The sequence below is a fragment of the Sus scrofa genome, chromosome 1 (assembly GCF_054392235.1).
Source record: "Sus scrofa isolate SSC_HxYL_T2T_F1_AM1 chromosome 1, Sscrofa_HxYL_maternal_Yorkshire_Landrace_v2.0, whole genome shotgun sequence".
Lineage (NCBI taxonomy): Eukaryota > Metazoa > Chordata > Mammalia > Artiodactyla > Suidae > Sus > Sus scrofa.
The window spans coordinates 12718009-12735064 of NC_139383.1; the positions used below are offsets into that span (position 1 = coordinate 12718009).

A 17056-nucleotide genomic window follows, 5' to 3' on the forward strand; every position below is an offset into this window, starting at 1 on the left:
AAACTATAAATCTAATCACTTGTGATGGAACATGATGGAGGATAATGTAAGAGGAAGAATGTATATGCATATACGTATGACTGAGTCTCTTTGCTGTACAACAGAAATTGTCAGAAAATTGTAAATCATAATAAAAAATAAAAAAGGCAATTAAAGCAGGGAATGTAGATGGGCATGTTAACTAATTCATTCATATGCTATTATTTTTGAGTTTCTAATGTGTTGAGAAAATAGTACTCTTGTGGAAATTATGTGTTTGTGTGTTTTAATATATGCTTGTGGCATTGCCTCATGCACCAATGTACCAATGTTCTTTGTTGAAATGTGACATTTGTTTCTAGGCAGGATATTTCTACTTTTTTTAGGGTGATAATCCTTTGTCAAAAGATGGCATCAATTTTTCCTTTGATACTTGTTTCCTAAATTCCAAAATGGATAGTAATTTTAAAGAACAGAAGTTTGGGGTCTGACTTCCAAATCAAGCTACTCCTGAATGAATGAATTGCCATTATTTCAGTGCAGTGACACACTAATGAATGTCCTAGAGCCATGGTTCTTGAAATTTTCTTCCTTTGAATCATACTCTTTCCAGACTCTACTATTCCATTGCATTATCCTTAGTACTTGTGGGATGTTTATAAAATCTGCTCTGAGAAATACTTGCAAATCCTGATTAATAGGATTCTCTTTCATTGTTCTGTGAAAATTAATCAAGGCACTCTACACTCACTTTTTTCTAGCTTGTCTCTGAGACATAAATAATACCTTTAATAAAATTTGGAAAATTAAATGAAGACTTAAAAGTTATTTCATTGCTGGTCTTGGTGATGGAGGAAAATCATCTGCAGTAATTGTAACAAACCGTGGGAATAGTGTTTGTCTTACATTGTAGTTGAAGAACACCAGGCATAGTCCTACGCTTGGCATTTATCAACTGGTGGAATGGCTTAATTTTCTTCTCCAGTAGACTGTACTTTTGGAAAGAGATAGGACTGGTCTGTTTTGCTCACTTGGAGCTACTGGGAAACTGATTTGTATACGGTGTTCAACAAATGCAACAAACAAATAAATGAGCTCCAGTTTCATCTTATTTAGTGTCAGTTTGGTTAACAATTTTTCCCTGTCTATACTCACAAAAATTTTATAAGAATCAAATTGTTCAATGTAATGAAAAAATAAGGTTCTCTACAATTTTACGGTATTCCCTTTATTCTTTAAATGTATGCTTTGCTTGTTTTGCAAAGAAGTTAAATAAGCTTCCTTTTCTCATCAGAAGGAAATACTGTTTGAAGGATCTAAATGTCTGCTTTAAAGAGGACCTTGTATTTTAGTGGCCTTGGATCACATCATCAGAAGCACGCTCATATGTAATTTCATTCAACCCATGTGATTTCCTCTTCAGAGCTGATGGGGGTTGAGTAAGTATGAAATTATAATGTTGGTAATAATTTCCTTTGTTCTTCTTGGCAGGCACAATGAGGTTCTGATGTTCAGGTTATACTGCCAGCAGCATTTTTCAATTAACATTTAATACTCCCCCACAAAATGCTCAACCTTTCACTGGCACTGGACTCAATGTTTCAGTGAAAAAATGCTTGGAAGCAAAGAAGGCATTTTCTCTCATTGATCTCTTCGTTCCCCACAGGTTCTATACCTAGAATACTATACTTTCAGTTCTCAGGGACACGGCAAGCCTCAAGGATGTTATTTTCCACTTTGTGCTTGCTTTATTTATAGAGTTTACTACTCTGTTTTTAAAAGGACAGGCATTACCTTGCAAGTCCTGGAAAAATCCATTACGAAGGTGTTAGGAAAAGACATTCACTCACGCAGATTCACTGGTCTGTCATTAAGACATCCTCCATGAAGAACTCGGTCTTTGGGGCCAATTTTGCTGTGATTAGTGAGTCAGACTCATAACAGAAGCCAGGGCTTTTCACAGGGAGGGTACTTTAAATGCCCAAATTTCCAAAGCTAGTGTTCAGAGGACACCGTTATTATACGTTATTTCTTCTCATTCAAGTAAACTACTCCGCTGAGTAAAAAGGAGTTTCATCACATGCAGTCAGCATTTGCATGTAGATTCTGCTTTAGACGTTTTGACTACAACACCAGTCTACATGTGAAATATTTTAGTGAAAAGAAGTACTTTTTCCAAAAAAGAATAGTTTGTGTCTTTAGTTTCTACTAAATTTATTGGATAGTAATAGAAAGATGTCAAAAGGGAGCGAAGTCCATTGCAGTTATTTGTCCTTAGAATTCTCTTTACATTATCATGTAATGATATTAGAATGATCCAGTGCATTGGACCTAATCAAAGAATGGTGACAGTGACACACATGCAATGCCTTGCTTTGCCTCTGCAGAAATTGTGATCCCCAAAGTATAAGCTGTATTTCAGAATGCTATAATGTCCAATATGAGATTCTAATTTAATTACACTTAGGTAGAAGTGGGTTCTGCTCCTCCCTCCCTCCCTCCCTTCTCCTTTCTTTCTTTCTCTCTTTCTCTCTTTCTTTCTTTCTTTTTCTTTCTTTCTTTCTTTCTTTCTTTCTTTCTTTCTTTCTTTCTTTCTTTCTTTCTTTCTTTCTTTCTTTCTTTCTTTCTCTTTCTTTCTCTCTTTCTTTCTTTCTCTCTCTCTTTCTTTCTCTCTTTCTTTCTTTCTTTCTTTCTTTCTTTCTTTCTTTCTTTCTTTCTTTCTTTCTTTCTTTCTTCCCTCCTCTCTTTCCTTCTCTCCCCCCGCCCCCGCTTCCTTCCTTCCTTCGTTTTTGCTGTGCCCATGACATACACTCCGCCCAGGGATCAAACCGTGCCACCACAGCAGCCTGAGTCACAGCAGTGACAACTACCAGATCCTTAATCCACTGAACCTCCAGGGGATTGCTCTTTTTTCCCTCTTTAAAAGACTTTCAAGGTGATTCTAATGTGCACCCAAGATTGAGAAGCCCTGGAATGGAAGATCTGGGAGCTCTTCTCCTTTTCTGTGTCTACGTGCATTGCAAGGATTTATACAACAGCTCTGATGTTCCGTGGATTAATTGGAAGCAAAATCAAACTTTATTATTCATTTTACTCTGTCTGGTTCCTTGATAGGATTTAGACCCAAATCTAATCTAAGAGCTTTTGGGAACTATAGCATTCTTCAGCTGGATTATTTATCATCCAGTTAAAAACTCTCCCTACTTTGGCTCTTCTTGCAAACTTGTACCTGGTGTCTATCTGGCTGATCTAAAGAATTCCTGTACATGCTAGAAAGTTTTCTCTGAGCACAAGTGATCAAAGGAGCAATCATTTTATATACACGGGGACTGAACTAAAATCAGGCAGGGAGGAGATATCAGTGAGTTTTAGGAAATTGTTGATCGAAACCATGAGCAAGAAGCCAGGGGATTACGAATATCACAGAACTTCTAGGCTTACCCTAGTCCTTTCTATCCAGTTCGACTGTCTTATTTCTAAAACACAGGGAATAATATTTTTCAGAGTGATTTTTGAGAGGTGAAGAAAGCAAAGTGGTTTTTTTTTTAATTTTTGTTTTTGTTTTTGTTTTTAAATGAGCAAGTTACATAAGTCAGAAAGAAGAGAAAAAAAAATCCAAGCAATGAGCTTTTGTGTGTCAATGGGCCTAAAGAGAGGTGGGGGGAAGTGGAGCTGTCAGTCACCGTCTGGGTGCATGGTGGTGTGTGTGTGCAGGCACAGGTGTCTTTGAGGACAGCTTTTATATTTGCTAAGAAGTTAATGTGAATTTACAGATGACAGTTTCAATTTTTCCTGAAAGCTTCAAATGACTGAAGATGAAAATACTGTGAGAAAGCCTAGAAAATTGCCCTGATTTAAGATAACCACAAAGCATATCTAATAGAAATTTTTCAGAACTGCTATTTTCTAAGCATTTACTCCCTAATCACTGGTTAAGAGTGGTAATGACTATTGTGGATTGTTTGGGTCAGATGGAGAGGCGGGGGTTGCAAATGGGCAACTGGGGTGAGATGGATATAGGATCCCGAGTGTTTACTCTTTAAAGCCAACTTCATCCTCGGTTTCAGAAAAGCAATGTCCTCCGGTCATAAAAATCTGATTTGTGTCAAACTCTTTTTTTCTCAGGTTGAAAACTGCTGCAAGTTAGTACTAGGTTATTTTTACAAAATGCATTGTTTCTATCTAGTAAACAACAATGTGTAATCGAATTTGCCAAATAAAGAGATATTTTCTTTTTATGACCACTGCAAGAATATACATTTTATTTAGCACATCTGTACCAGAGTTTGGCAAATGACAGCTTGGGGCCAAATCTGGCTCACTGTTGCTTTTCACAGCCCCTGTCAGCCAAGAATGGTTTTGCACTTTTATTTGTATTTTAATTTTCTGTGTGTATAATAATTAGCTTAGTTGTTTTTAACCTGAGGCTGTCATAAGGAAGTAATTTGGTAATACTTATTGTGAAATAACCTGCCTTATATAATCAAGTAAACCAAAATGCAAGTTAGAATTTTTTTGTATTGAATAAAGAATCATTTCATTCGTATAAAATGAGTTAACAAAAGAATATACGACACAATTAGTTTTCTGATAATCAAATGCATGGATTTTCATAAAAGTCAACTAAAAGATTACGAACATTATTTAAAAATGCTAGTGAGAAAATCAATATTTTTTTATCGCTAATGAGAAATAGTTTTGGAGCTAAGCTTTCACATGCCTGCCTTTCACATCTTCACAATTAGAATAATCAAAGAATGTAATTAGATGTTTTCAAATGGTTGAAAAGAGTCAAAAGAAAAATAATATTTCAAGGCAGGTTACATTCAAATTTCAGTGCCTACATAAAGTTTTGTGGGAATATAGTCATGTCCTTTCATTTACATTTCATCGACGGCCACTTTTGGGCTAGAATGGCAGAGCGGCATAGTTATGACAGGGACCATGTAGTTGCAAAGCCTAATATATTTACTTTCTGTCCCTTTATAGTAAACATTTGTCACCCTCTGGTCTAGACTGAGAAGTGACCCCTCTTCATCTGATGGGTATGAGTTATATGTACATCTAAATACAGTTAAAATTAGAGGTGATAGTCTTACCTTGGAGTCATTTAAATCCAAACTTTACACTGATTCATGAAAACATCTTGGTATAAAATAGGTTTTTGGGTTTTCGGGTTGCAGACTGCATCCCTACTTTATATGTGCATTCTCACTCTTCTCAGTGTTGAGGGGCAAGGCTAATTCACACTGCTGGAGCCATTCCATTGTAGGCAGTTTAGTTTCTTATTGAAAAACTAGAGTTTTGTGGCTTACAAATTATTCCAAAGATTGTTGAATATAAGTATCCAGCAATGGTTGTGATTGTATGACTATAGTGCAGTAATATATATTTTTGTTGGTGATTTCATAGCTTAAAATGATCCTAGGTGTAGTGCTGAAGTATTGTGTCTTATCCTCAGCACAAGACGGCTGGGAGGTGCCTAATGAAGAAAGCAGGCGTCTCAGATAAGCTTCCTGCAGGTGTTGGTCCTAGTGCTGTTGGTTATGAGTTCAGAGTTTAATGAATCAACAATACATGTTAAATAAGATGCCTTCAAACACAAATACACATAAGAGAACATTATGTATTAATTAGTTGATAAAAATGTCATGACTGGAGGCTCATAGGAACCTCCCCCAAACTGCAGTCTTTTCAGTCTAATTCAGTCGCCAGCGTGAGTGTATATAACATAACTACCATAGTTAATGAGAATTGACTGTAGCAACTTTTCATTTTTCACCCTTTAAAATTCTACTTTCTGCCTTTAAATTATAAGAGTAACACTCTATTTCATAGCCAATGTTTGTGGACTTGTGTGCAGATGCATATGTGTGTATATATATATATATATATGTATATATGTTTTATTTGAATTTATTATTTGCTGATATCATCCACTGGTACAGATCAGTTTTCATGACTCAAGACATAAAGGCTAAATATGCATGACCAAAGCTGTAAACTGAGGGAATGGTCTGAAGTAGGTTTTACATTTGAATAATCTCAGGTCAGTTGTAATTCAGTGAAAACTGAATTACACAATATTTTAAAGATTTACCATTCTATTGTTCAACTTTGAAATGTTGCATTTCTTAGCTAGCACAGAGAGTTCTACAACTTCAGATCAAGTTTTTAAGGATTATCTGACATTTTGAAAAGCCATGAGGGCATGCACAGATTTTTTATAACAGTAGCATGTATTATGGATTACATGCCAGGAAAATTAGTTGTTAGAGTACTTTGAGGAGGCTACGAAGAGGAATGGATTTAAATTGGGACTTAGAACAGGAAGGGTTTTGAGAGGTGATGGGGGAAATAGGAAAAGCAAAGAAAAAAGTATGAAAAAAGGAATATCCAGCATGTTTGAAAACAGTGAAAGGATCAGGTTGGTTTAATTTATTCAAACTTTAAATTACATTAATACTTGTTAGTAAATCCAAACGGTTACTATTTGAATCACTTTAGGACACCTACTTACAGGCAACTGATAAGCTAAAATGTGATTAAAGGGAAAAACAACCTGTAGTTGACAGTATTCTTGCCTAGACAGAAACCGATATCTAGAATAGAATGAGTTCTCTATGTGCCGCCCTAAAAAGACAACAGACCAAAAAAAAAAAAAAAAAAAAAAAAAGAAGAGGAAATAACTCAATACTCTACATGGCTGTTGCCTACTCCCTATCCATTAAGCAAAGCGAACTAAGACCTCTCCTGAATCTCAAGGCAGGAAAAAAATAAAAAGGAAGATCTTAGCTTGTAAACTATCTTGGTAGTTCTAATTGAGGCTACTTAGATATTTTTCTTGAGAATTTCTAATTGTTAAGAAAAATTATACTTAATGAGTCTGCAAATCTGTACGCATTAATCAGATTTTATGGTGCCAGTGCATTGTAGTCAGTTATAAAGTAAAAGGAATAATGAGTTTTGCAATGTTTGAGACAAGAGCGTGTATGAAGGTGATTCATTTTGGAAACTGATTGCAAGGAACAGAAGTGGGGAAGAAAACACTGGAACAGGAAAGGAGGAAACACAAGCATATCCTTGAAATGCTCAAAATTTGGCTCCGCCCTTCCAATGTGCTTTGTGCTCATGCAGAACTGTGCCCCTAAGGGGAGAAGGAAGAAGAGGGAACCTTTTGTCCATGGACTCCCACTTCCCCAGCCAAGGGTTGTTCCAGAGGTAGCAACTGCCTCACACTTCCTCACACGTAAGTGCCAAGCTGATTCCTGCAGAGGGCGCTGGAGTCTGGGAGGATCCAAGGCAGAAGATGAGGGATATAGATGCAGCTAAGGCACAAGGTTATCAAGTTATATCTGGGTGAAAACGACTGCCATACCAATCACTAAAGTCAAAGGTGAGCAGAAGGTAGGATATAAGAAGGGTCTGAAGCAGATGGAAACCGTTGTTTTAAAATATCACCAGAGGGAGCCCTTCAAATTCCATATAGGTGCTTTAAGAACAGCGATGGAGGAGTTCCGGTTGTGGGCAGTGGTTAACGACTCCGACTAGGAACCATGAGGTTGCGGGTTCGAGCCCTGGACTTGCTCAGTGGGTTGAGGATCCGGTGTTGCTGTGGGCTGTGGTGTGGGTCGCAGACGTGGCTCGGATCCCACGTGGCTGTGGCTCTGGTGTTAGGCCCGTGGCTACAGCTACAATTGAACCCCTAGCCTGGGGAACCTCCATGTGCCGCGGGAGCAGCTCAAGAAAAACAAACAAACAAACAAAAAAATAGCGATGGAGGGTGGGTGGGGGTGACAGTTGAACTGTGTTCTTAGGCTTCAACACTTGATTAATCAGAAACAGAACTTCTTTGATCTAATTTGTATATTGGCTTCCAAGTTCTTAAAGTAAGTGTCTACACTGAAAAAACATGTTTGGAGATTACTGTCTTAAATCATTATTTGAGTTAAATATACATTAAACTTTGTGAGGTTAAAATATGAAATCCTCTCATTTTAAAATCCCACATGACATTTAGTCTTCATATTTATCATTAATATATTTTAATAGGCTATATTGTTTTATATTATTTATCGAAACAAGTTTATCTTTTCCTGTTGACTGAAACAATTTGATTTCAATTCATAACTAAAGTGGAATACTAGAAGAAATAATATTTTCAGCTTTTATGTATAAGGGGTCCTCTGAGATATACAAAACCCCAGAGTAAATATTGTCAGCATTTATCTTGAATGACAGCTTTTTTTTTTTTTGGCAGCATCCACGACATGTGGAAGTTCCTTGACCAGAGACTGAACCTGTGCCACAGCTGTAACTAGAGCTTCAGCAGTGATAAATCTGGATCCTTAACCTGCTGAGGCACAGAGAACTCCTTGAATGACATTTTGAAGTAGTCAGAAACTAATTATTTTTATTTATTTATTAGAAGTAGAGAAATTGTGCCTGGGATTTATTTATGAACAGATATACTTGTTGCAGCAATTGCTGACAATTTTTTTTCCCTGAATATTGTAGATAAGTACTGGGAAAATGTGGGTTTGGGAAACAAAGAAATTTTTGCAATAATTTTAGACCCATATTTAGAGATAAGTTAAAAGTAGTCAGGAGAGGTAATGGCCTGTGTTTTTGTTTGTTTGCCTTTATGCTGTTTTGTTTGGCATCTTGTTTCTTTCTCTGATTTGCTGGAACTAGAGTAGCTCTGGGCGAAAAGTGAAATTACACGTATCAACATTAACGTAAAATATAGATAATATATACAGTTTGAAGAACATGTTTAAAAGATTATAAACACATGTGAAACAAAGTTTCAACAATGTGCATATGAATAATAACCACCAAATTTGCCATAGTGATAGTCTCTGGCGAGGGAGTATAAGAGGGGAAGAAAGGCAGCTTTTTACGTATATCATATGTTTTATGTATATTGATTATGTATTATATAAAATTATTTATATAAATATATATATTATATACTTATGCATTATGTATATAAATAATGTTATATAATATAAAACATATGATATATATTACTAGAGTTATATGTGTATAAACATTTTAATTACATATATAATGTTTAAAGGTGTAGAATTATATTATTTTCTATACATTCCTTTATGTTGGTAGTACTTCATAAAGTATAAGATAGCTCATTTGTGAAAGGAGAGAAGGAAAAGAAATTCAGTGATAACTCTATGCAAATGACAGAGACAGAGCCTACAACAGGGGAAATGAGAAGCAATTTAGTGTGGTCAGGACACAATGAATAAGAGGTGTTCCTGCCAGAACTGGCATCTGTATGGGAAACAGCAGTTACAATTCGACTTGTGATAGTGAAGCTAGAAGCTCTCTCTAGTGGTCATTTTGTACTTTAAATCTGAATCAAATACCTAATAACAATTAATACATGCTCACATGGCATGTTTTAAAATTAGAAATAATTTTTAGTGAAATAAAAGACATTAACATCTTCCATCTATTTAAATGGTCTTCTCTGATAGCTAGTCATATTGAGAATTTATCTCATCAAATTAAGAAATAATATTAAAAAAGAAGATCTTATCATGTGGCATTCTTCATTGGAACTTTCTATGAAAGGATGGCTTAGCAGTTTAGAGAGATCTTATAACTTCTAATCCTTTACTTTTTTGAACAATGTCTACATAGACCATATTCATGACTACATGGGCACATCTTTTTTGGAAAAAGAAAATTCTCAAAATTAATATGTCTGGGACTATGTTAATTTTTACAGTTAGGATTTCTTCTATACTTTGGTCAAATATTTTCAATAAGTGAAATACTCCTGCTGGCCATGCTTTGATTGATTTTATCTTTAAACCATTCTAGACAATAATAAACTCTCATCCCATTTGAAGTGCTTGCCACATTTTGTAATATGCTTATGACCCCATTTTCCAGAATATTTGTGGTAATTTTTATAACGTAGTTATCCTGCAAGTATTTTTTTTTCTTTAAAACCCCAAATAGCTTTCAGATGATGAATAGTTACAACATTCTATTGTTATTATCTGGATTTTAAATCTTGAGATCATATGGCAGTATCTCTTTCCTCCCTGTGTTCCTTAGAACAGCCCTGTGTAGGAATGTCACTTAAGTTATACTATTTAATTATGTTGCTGATGAAGATATGATGATGAAATTAAGACACAGAACAGAACATCCTTAATCATTCGTGACATCTGTGTTACCAGTTATTTTTGTTGTTTGTGTTGCCATAGTCATCCAAGCCTCATGGTTCACTCCATGTGCCAAGACATTCTAATAAATATTATCTCAATCTGGTCAGAAAACTGTAACTGTAATTCCAAAGTATTTGCTGGATTTTAGATAATAGCAGGAAGTAAACATTTCTCCTTAATGTTTTAATAGATGCAGCATTTTAACAGGGGCAATAACATGCCTGAACTGATCATTCTGCTGTGAAAACACCACCACCTGGAAACAGTCCAGTTAAATACTCTTGGCTAAATAACTATATTTTCTTCACTCCTCAGAGGCTTTCTCATCACTTTATTGGTCACAAAACTATTTTTCTGTTTCACGGTCATATTCCCAGAGCATTGCCTGACCTTGGAATTAGACACTGGATTTGCCACAGGTGGGTGTTTGGGGTGACCTTTCAAACTGTACTGCATTTCATTAGAACTTTCAATATAGAAAAGTAAAGCATAATATCATGTTCTTAGTAAAAGACAATGTTATCATCCTTTTCCAAGTCATAAGAAGTTCAGAGGTAAAACCTTTAAAACAAACTCACCCAACTAGTAATCTCTTAAACACTAGACTAAAACCAATCTGCTTATTTCACAGCCAACTGCTGCTCTATTGACGTTCTTTATAGAAAAGCATAAACGAGAGGGGAGAAAAATGAAGAAGGAAAATACCAAGAGAACAAAAAAAGGGCATAAAATATTGTATTTGAGATGGCAGGATTTCTAGAGGCTTTGGAAATTTCTCTCCATCTTTTATTCTCCAGGATTCCAGACACATATTTGGATTAATTTATTATTTCTACATGACTACCTAAACCTACTCTGTCACTCTTTTAGTTGAATTGACTCAAATCATGATTTGCCACTTTAATAAACAGAAAATTATATTGTCTAAGAGTGAGTCAGTGGTGTTGAACTAATGAATTATCTGTCCTTGGAGAAATCATTTATATTTTCTGTGCCAAAATTTACTTCCTTAGCATAGGTAAGCTCTAGTTTCCCTTCCAGCCCTATAAGCTTATGTTTGTATGAATTTGAAATATACTTTCCCTTCATGATATGTGCCTTTAATTATACTTTTATTATGATAAATGCAAAATTAGATAGTTTATATCTTTGATATGAATCTTTGTATTGAATTACATGAAGTAAATATTTTATTTAAAATAAATTCTTTCATTGATTCTTTTCTTGCATTTTTCCTTCTGTTGTTAGCTTTCTTCTCAATAGATGGTGCTCTTTTCTCAGACACATTACTTATCTTAATCCTCATTCAAAGATCATGAAAATTAGTTTTACTCTTAACGATCATTAATTAGATAAATCAAAGATATATGTAGAAAGAATTGATTACAAGCCACTTGCTGCACCTTGATAATGCAAACATAAAGGAGAAAATCATTATTAAATGTTTAGAAAGCTCCATTGCAATTGCAATTCCTGCCGAATAGATGAAGCCAATATTGCAGTCAAATATGAAAATGCCATGTTCACTACGTACATAGAACCCCTAGTAGGAAGAAACCCCTAAGTTAGGAGTGATTTTCAGTGTTAAAATAATTATCAATTTTAACAAAAGTAAAAATATAGTATTCAATATTAACATGTAGGATTTGAATATATGCATCAACACTAACACAATCTACATGACTCTTAATATCGAGAGTTTGCATACACTTTGCCACATAAACCTGAGGCATCTGGAATAGAAAGGGGGTCACAAACTCTTAAAATAATTTCACTGAATAAAGCATTGTCTCATTTTTCCGGAGCAACCATTACAACTTTCTATGTAATAGTTTATAATCCAGAATTATGATGCTTTTGGTTACCTCTAACTCATTTCAACTTTTGGAGGCATTGAAAAACTGTCATGTCCCACAGTTCTGAACCACCTAACCATTCCTGATTCGGTTTGTGACTCCCCTAACAGATTTGCAGCTGCCAACTGCAAACTCGACTAGGCAACACGGCTATCATGTTTGTTACAGCAAAACAACACTGTTTACGGTGGAAAGACACCAGGAAAACTTCCTCTATGAGTGTGCCTCTAGGATGGAAGAGTGAGGTAAGGGCTGATCAGGGAGGGGGGGTGGGGCCGCGGTGCAGCAAAATACACTGGAACCAGCAGCAGGGGTGGGAAAGTTGCCAACGTTCATCTCCGAAAAGAACTGAGAAGGAAACCTGCCCCCTCTCCCCCTCCCCCAGCTGGGGGTAGAATAACTAGAATTTCTCTTCCACTGTTCACAAATGACTGTTTCTGCAGCTTCTGTGGATGAAGCAAGCTGTAAGATATCGAGCGTTCTCCCCCTCCCCCAGAGCGTTATAGATTTTACCAAAGCAACTTCTCTGTTCCTGAGATTTTGGATTCTTTCTCAGTGGAGGGACGCAGAGAAAAGTAGGTCTTGTACTCAAGCAGCAACCACGCTAACTACTGTCGCCTCCACGTTTTCCCCTGTTCACCTCCTTTCCCTCATCCTCCCGCCAAAAACTCTGCCTGGGGGGACCCAGATGTCCCTTTATGCCACTATCCGCCTCTGAAATCTCCACTCGGAGCCCTGTCGCCTTCCTTACCTGACAATCACATACATGACCAGGAAGTTTCCGAAGAGACCCACCACGCACACGATGGAGTAGAGGGCCATGATGGTGATGGCCGTGACCATGGAAGGACTGCCGGTCGGAGGGCACAGGCTGTCGCTCCCGCCCAGCTCGGTGCGGTTCCGAATGCATGGGTCGGACAGGTTGCCTTCTAAGTGGGAGAAGTTGACCCAGGAGCTGGGGCTAGGTACTGGGGAGCACATTGAAGAGGGCGAGAAGGGATCAGTGCAATTGCTGGCGTTTCGGGGGTCAGCGCTGCTGTCCATGGTGCTGACGGCTGGGCGGCTGGGACCACGCAGTGAGGTAACCGCGATCACCCGGGCTTTTCGGGTTCCACGCGCCTCAGCCGCTTCCTCCAGCCCCCGCCACGGCTCCTGCTACTTCTTACAGAAGCCAACCCAGGCGGAGCCAGAGAGGAGCGTCAGGCAGAAGGAGAGCTAAGCTTCTGACATTATCTTCTGCTTGTTGCCCCCTCCCATCTTAGAAGTACACAGGCGCATCCCTAACCCCACACCGCTCGGGGGAGGGGAGGGAGGGCTGTGCGGGATCCGGAGGCTGGAGAGGAGGGAGGAGAGAGAAGTGGATTTTGCGCAAAGCGATCCAACGAGTTGGTCTCTGCACTCAGCACTCGCACTTGTCTAAGGGGGGGGGGTGCGGGGGGAGCAGAACCAGGAAGGGAGTTGGAGGGAAGGGGTGGGGAGTGAGATAAACAGAATTTTTGGCGACTGGAAAGCATAAGAAAGGGAGCTGACATCACCGTTTTTCCAGTGCCTTTTTCTCAGGGCAACATGAGAGGAAAGACACTGGCCGATGAAACCCTAACTCTCCACCCCGGCACCCTTCCATTCCTGCTGTCCAAGCAGTCATTCGGGGCAGGGTACACAAAACCCTCTTTAGCCCTCCTTACCTCAGACCCACCGGTCCGCGAACAGGTCATTATGTGTTTCTTAGGACTAAATGAGAATATCCAACCCTTCAAACCTGCTTGAATCCGGAGTGATTCCTTCTCTGCAAAAGAAAAGAGAAACAAACTTTGAGAGAGGAAATCTATACTCCATATTCTCTTATTTCTCCTGGAGTGGAAGATTTATTCGCATTTGATTTCTATCTTGGTGAGGAAAAGACACAAGAACTGGCTACAGAAATCAGAGCTGTGGCATCCAGGAAGGTCAAAGAAAGATAACAGCGGCATTCCATGTGTAAATCTCATAGCTTTGGAATTATTAATTATGGTTTTATCACCAGATTTCCTACATGTGCTTCTCAGTAGAAGACTGAGAAAAACCAGTATTTGCATTATTTCAATGTTTTCTAGTGTAGACAAACCAGGAGAAACTCTATAGACTTCTGGAACTGGAAAGGCTCACACAAGGTTGAGGAATATTGATACATTTTAAAATTTGATATTTCACTTCTAAATCCACAAATGCTTTCACTTCAGGATCAAGGTTTTGTCTTATTTTTTAATTTTTTATTTTTTTGATAAAGTTAACACTAAACTCTGAAGTAATTCTCATTTCTGTACCTGGATATGTTTGTCTATGTATATATCATTTAACAATAAAAATTATCATTAAATCTCCCTGGTTATTTGTATAAAGTTATATTCTTGGGGAGCAGGGACAAGAGGTGAGATAGGGAGCTTGGAAAGAACATTTAATTCCATTATTAGTATTACTATTGTTATTATTATTTTTGTCTTTTGTCATTTTAGGGCTGCGCCTGTGCAATATGGAAGTTCCCAGGCTAGGGGTCGAATTGGAGCGACAGCTGCCAGCCTATGCCACAGCCGCAGCAACGCTGGATCTGAGCCACATCTGCGACCTACACCACAGCTCACTGCAACGCTGGATCCCTAACCCACTGAGCGAGTCCAGGGATTGAACCCGCAACCTCATGGTTCGTAGTTGGATCCCTTTCCTCTGCGCCACAACGGGAATTCCCAATTCCAATATTATTTTTATCATTTGTCGAGGAAACAGATAACACCAGTAAACTCTATTAATCAAAGGTGATTTCATCAATGTTCAGTATTATTTTTATCCTTTTATGTTAAAGGGTATAATTTCAGCAATCAAATGCTACAAAGATCTCCTAAAGATTAATACAACTACCTTTGTACATATTCTCTTATAAACTAATACATTAATTCAGCCATGGTGGGCTGAAATCTGTTTGCCATTATTCAATCTCTTGAGAATACACACAGAACAAGTCAAAGCTACTTTACGTGAAAGACAAATAAGAACAGTATCATAAGCCTGGACTTGAAGTCAAATCATTTTGTGAACTTTAGATTTTTAACTTTTAAAACTTTTTAAATGTAGGAATTTGGATATGTTTCTTTACCTGACTGAATGACAGTTTTGTTATCAGTGAGGAAAAAAGTAAGGATAATACCTTATATGACTTTTAGCAAGATTAAATGAGATTCACAATGCAATAGTAGTTATTTAATAAATAACTCATTATGATTATACTCCATATATTTGAAAATAACTGAGTAGTCTCTTCTGTAGGTTAAATGTTAGCTTCCTTAGGTTTTCTATTTTATTTTATTTTATTTTTTGGGTCCCACCTGTAGCACATGGAGGTTCCCAGGCTAGGGATCAAATCAGAGCTGTAGCCGCTGGCCTACACCACAGTCACAACAACTGCCAGATAGGAGCTGGGTCTACAACCTACACCACAGCTTATGGCAATGCCGGATCCTTAACCCACTGAGTGAGGCCAGGGATCAAACTTCTGTCCTCATGGATGCTAGTCAGATTTGTTTCCACTGAACCATGACGGGAAGTCTCTTAGGTTGTCCCTCATAAGACATAGTTTTGAGTGCTTTCAGTAGCCTGGCCTCTTTTCTAGTCACATTATAGTTTGCTTATCTGCTCTTAAAACAGTGTCCCAAGAATGGCCCAATCAGTACACACTGAGCAAATTATAAACTCCCTGTTTCTAGGAGTTCCCGTCGTGGCGCAGTGGTTAACAAATCCGACTAGGAACCATGAGGTTGCGGGTTCGGTCCCTGCCCTTGCTCAGTGGGTGAACGATCTGGCGTTGCTGTGGCTCTGGTGTAGGCCGGTGGCTATAGCTCCGATTCAACCCCTAGCCTGGGAACCTCCATATGCCGCGGGAGCGGCCCAAGAAATAGCAACAACAACAACAACAACAACAACAAAAGACAAAAGACAAAAAAAAAAAAAAATAAAAATAAACTCCCTGTTTCTATCAACACAGGTTTTGGAAAGTTCATTCATTTTTGCTTTTGAAGTCATATTGCTCTCTTGACTCTCCTTAGGTCTAGTATTGGCCAAATTTCTTAACCTGGTCCAAGTCATTCAACAAATATTTATTTATTTTTTATTTTTATTTTTTGCTTTTTTTTTTAGGGCTGTACCAGCGGCACATAGAAGTTCCCAGGCTAGGGATTGAAATGGAGCTGCAGTTGCTGGCCTATACCATAGCCACAGCAAGGCTGGGTATGAGACAATGTCTGAGAACTACCCCGAAGCTCACGCCAGTGCTGGATCCTTAACCCACTGAGGGAGGCCAGGGATCAAACCTGTGTCCTCATGGATACTAGTCAGATTCTTTCCACTTCACCATAACGGGAACTCCAACAAATATTTATTAACGATCTACTTTGGACTCGTGCTGGGACTTAAAAAGATATATGCTGTTATTTTTGATTACAGAAATTTACCTTCTATGCCCCGTGAGTCATGTTTTTCTTCTCCTATAAATTCATGGTTGTATGAAAAGGATCTGAATATAACATTACAATTTTTTATTTTTAAATTACATTTAATCAGAACTGGTCCACGATTCCCTTCCAATAAGATCTTTTAGAATGATGATTCAGTCATCTTCTGTATGCATGCTTCCTATTTTATTTATTTATTTATTTATTTTTGGTAATGCCTTCAGCCTGCAGAAGATCCCAGGCTAGGGATTAAACCCACACCACTAGCAGTGACCCGAGTCACAGCGGTGGCAACGCCAGATCCTTAACCCACTGGACCACCTGGGAACCCCATACTTCCTCCTTTATATACTTTATTTACTCACTCAGCTTTCTGTGTTGTACAGTAAGATTCCTGAGGGCAGTTCAATCACTACAAGGTGGAGTCCCCTCCTTGCTCTCTCTGTGTAATAAATATATATGTACATAAATTATGCTTTAGTTTATTTTAAAAATAATGAGCATATTTCTTTTTTTAATATATATTTTTTTTATTTTCCCA

General features: G+C 37.7%; 1 protein-coding gene across 1 annotated transcript in view; it reads right to left on the bottom strand.

Annotated features, from left to right (window-relative positions):
* The window catches only part of OPRM1 (opioid receptor mu 1), a 68115-nt gene extending 54808 nt beyond the window's left edge, over nt 1–13307 (bottom strand). Inside the window, 1 exon segment of the mRNA NM_001001538.1 lies at nt 12789–13307. Within this exon segment, the coding sequence (NP_001001538.1) occupies nt 12789–13081 (293 nt within the window). The 5' untranslated portion in view covers nt 13082–13307.
* Nucleotides 13308–17056: the final 3749 nt, after the last annotated feature.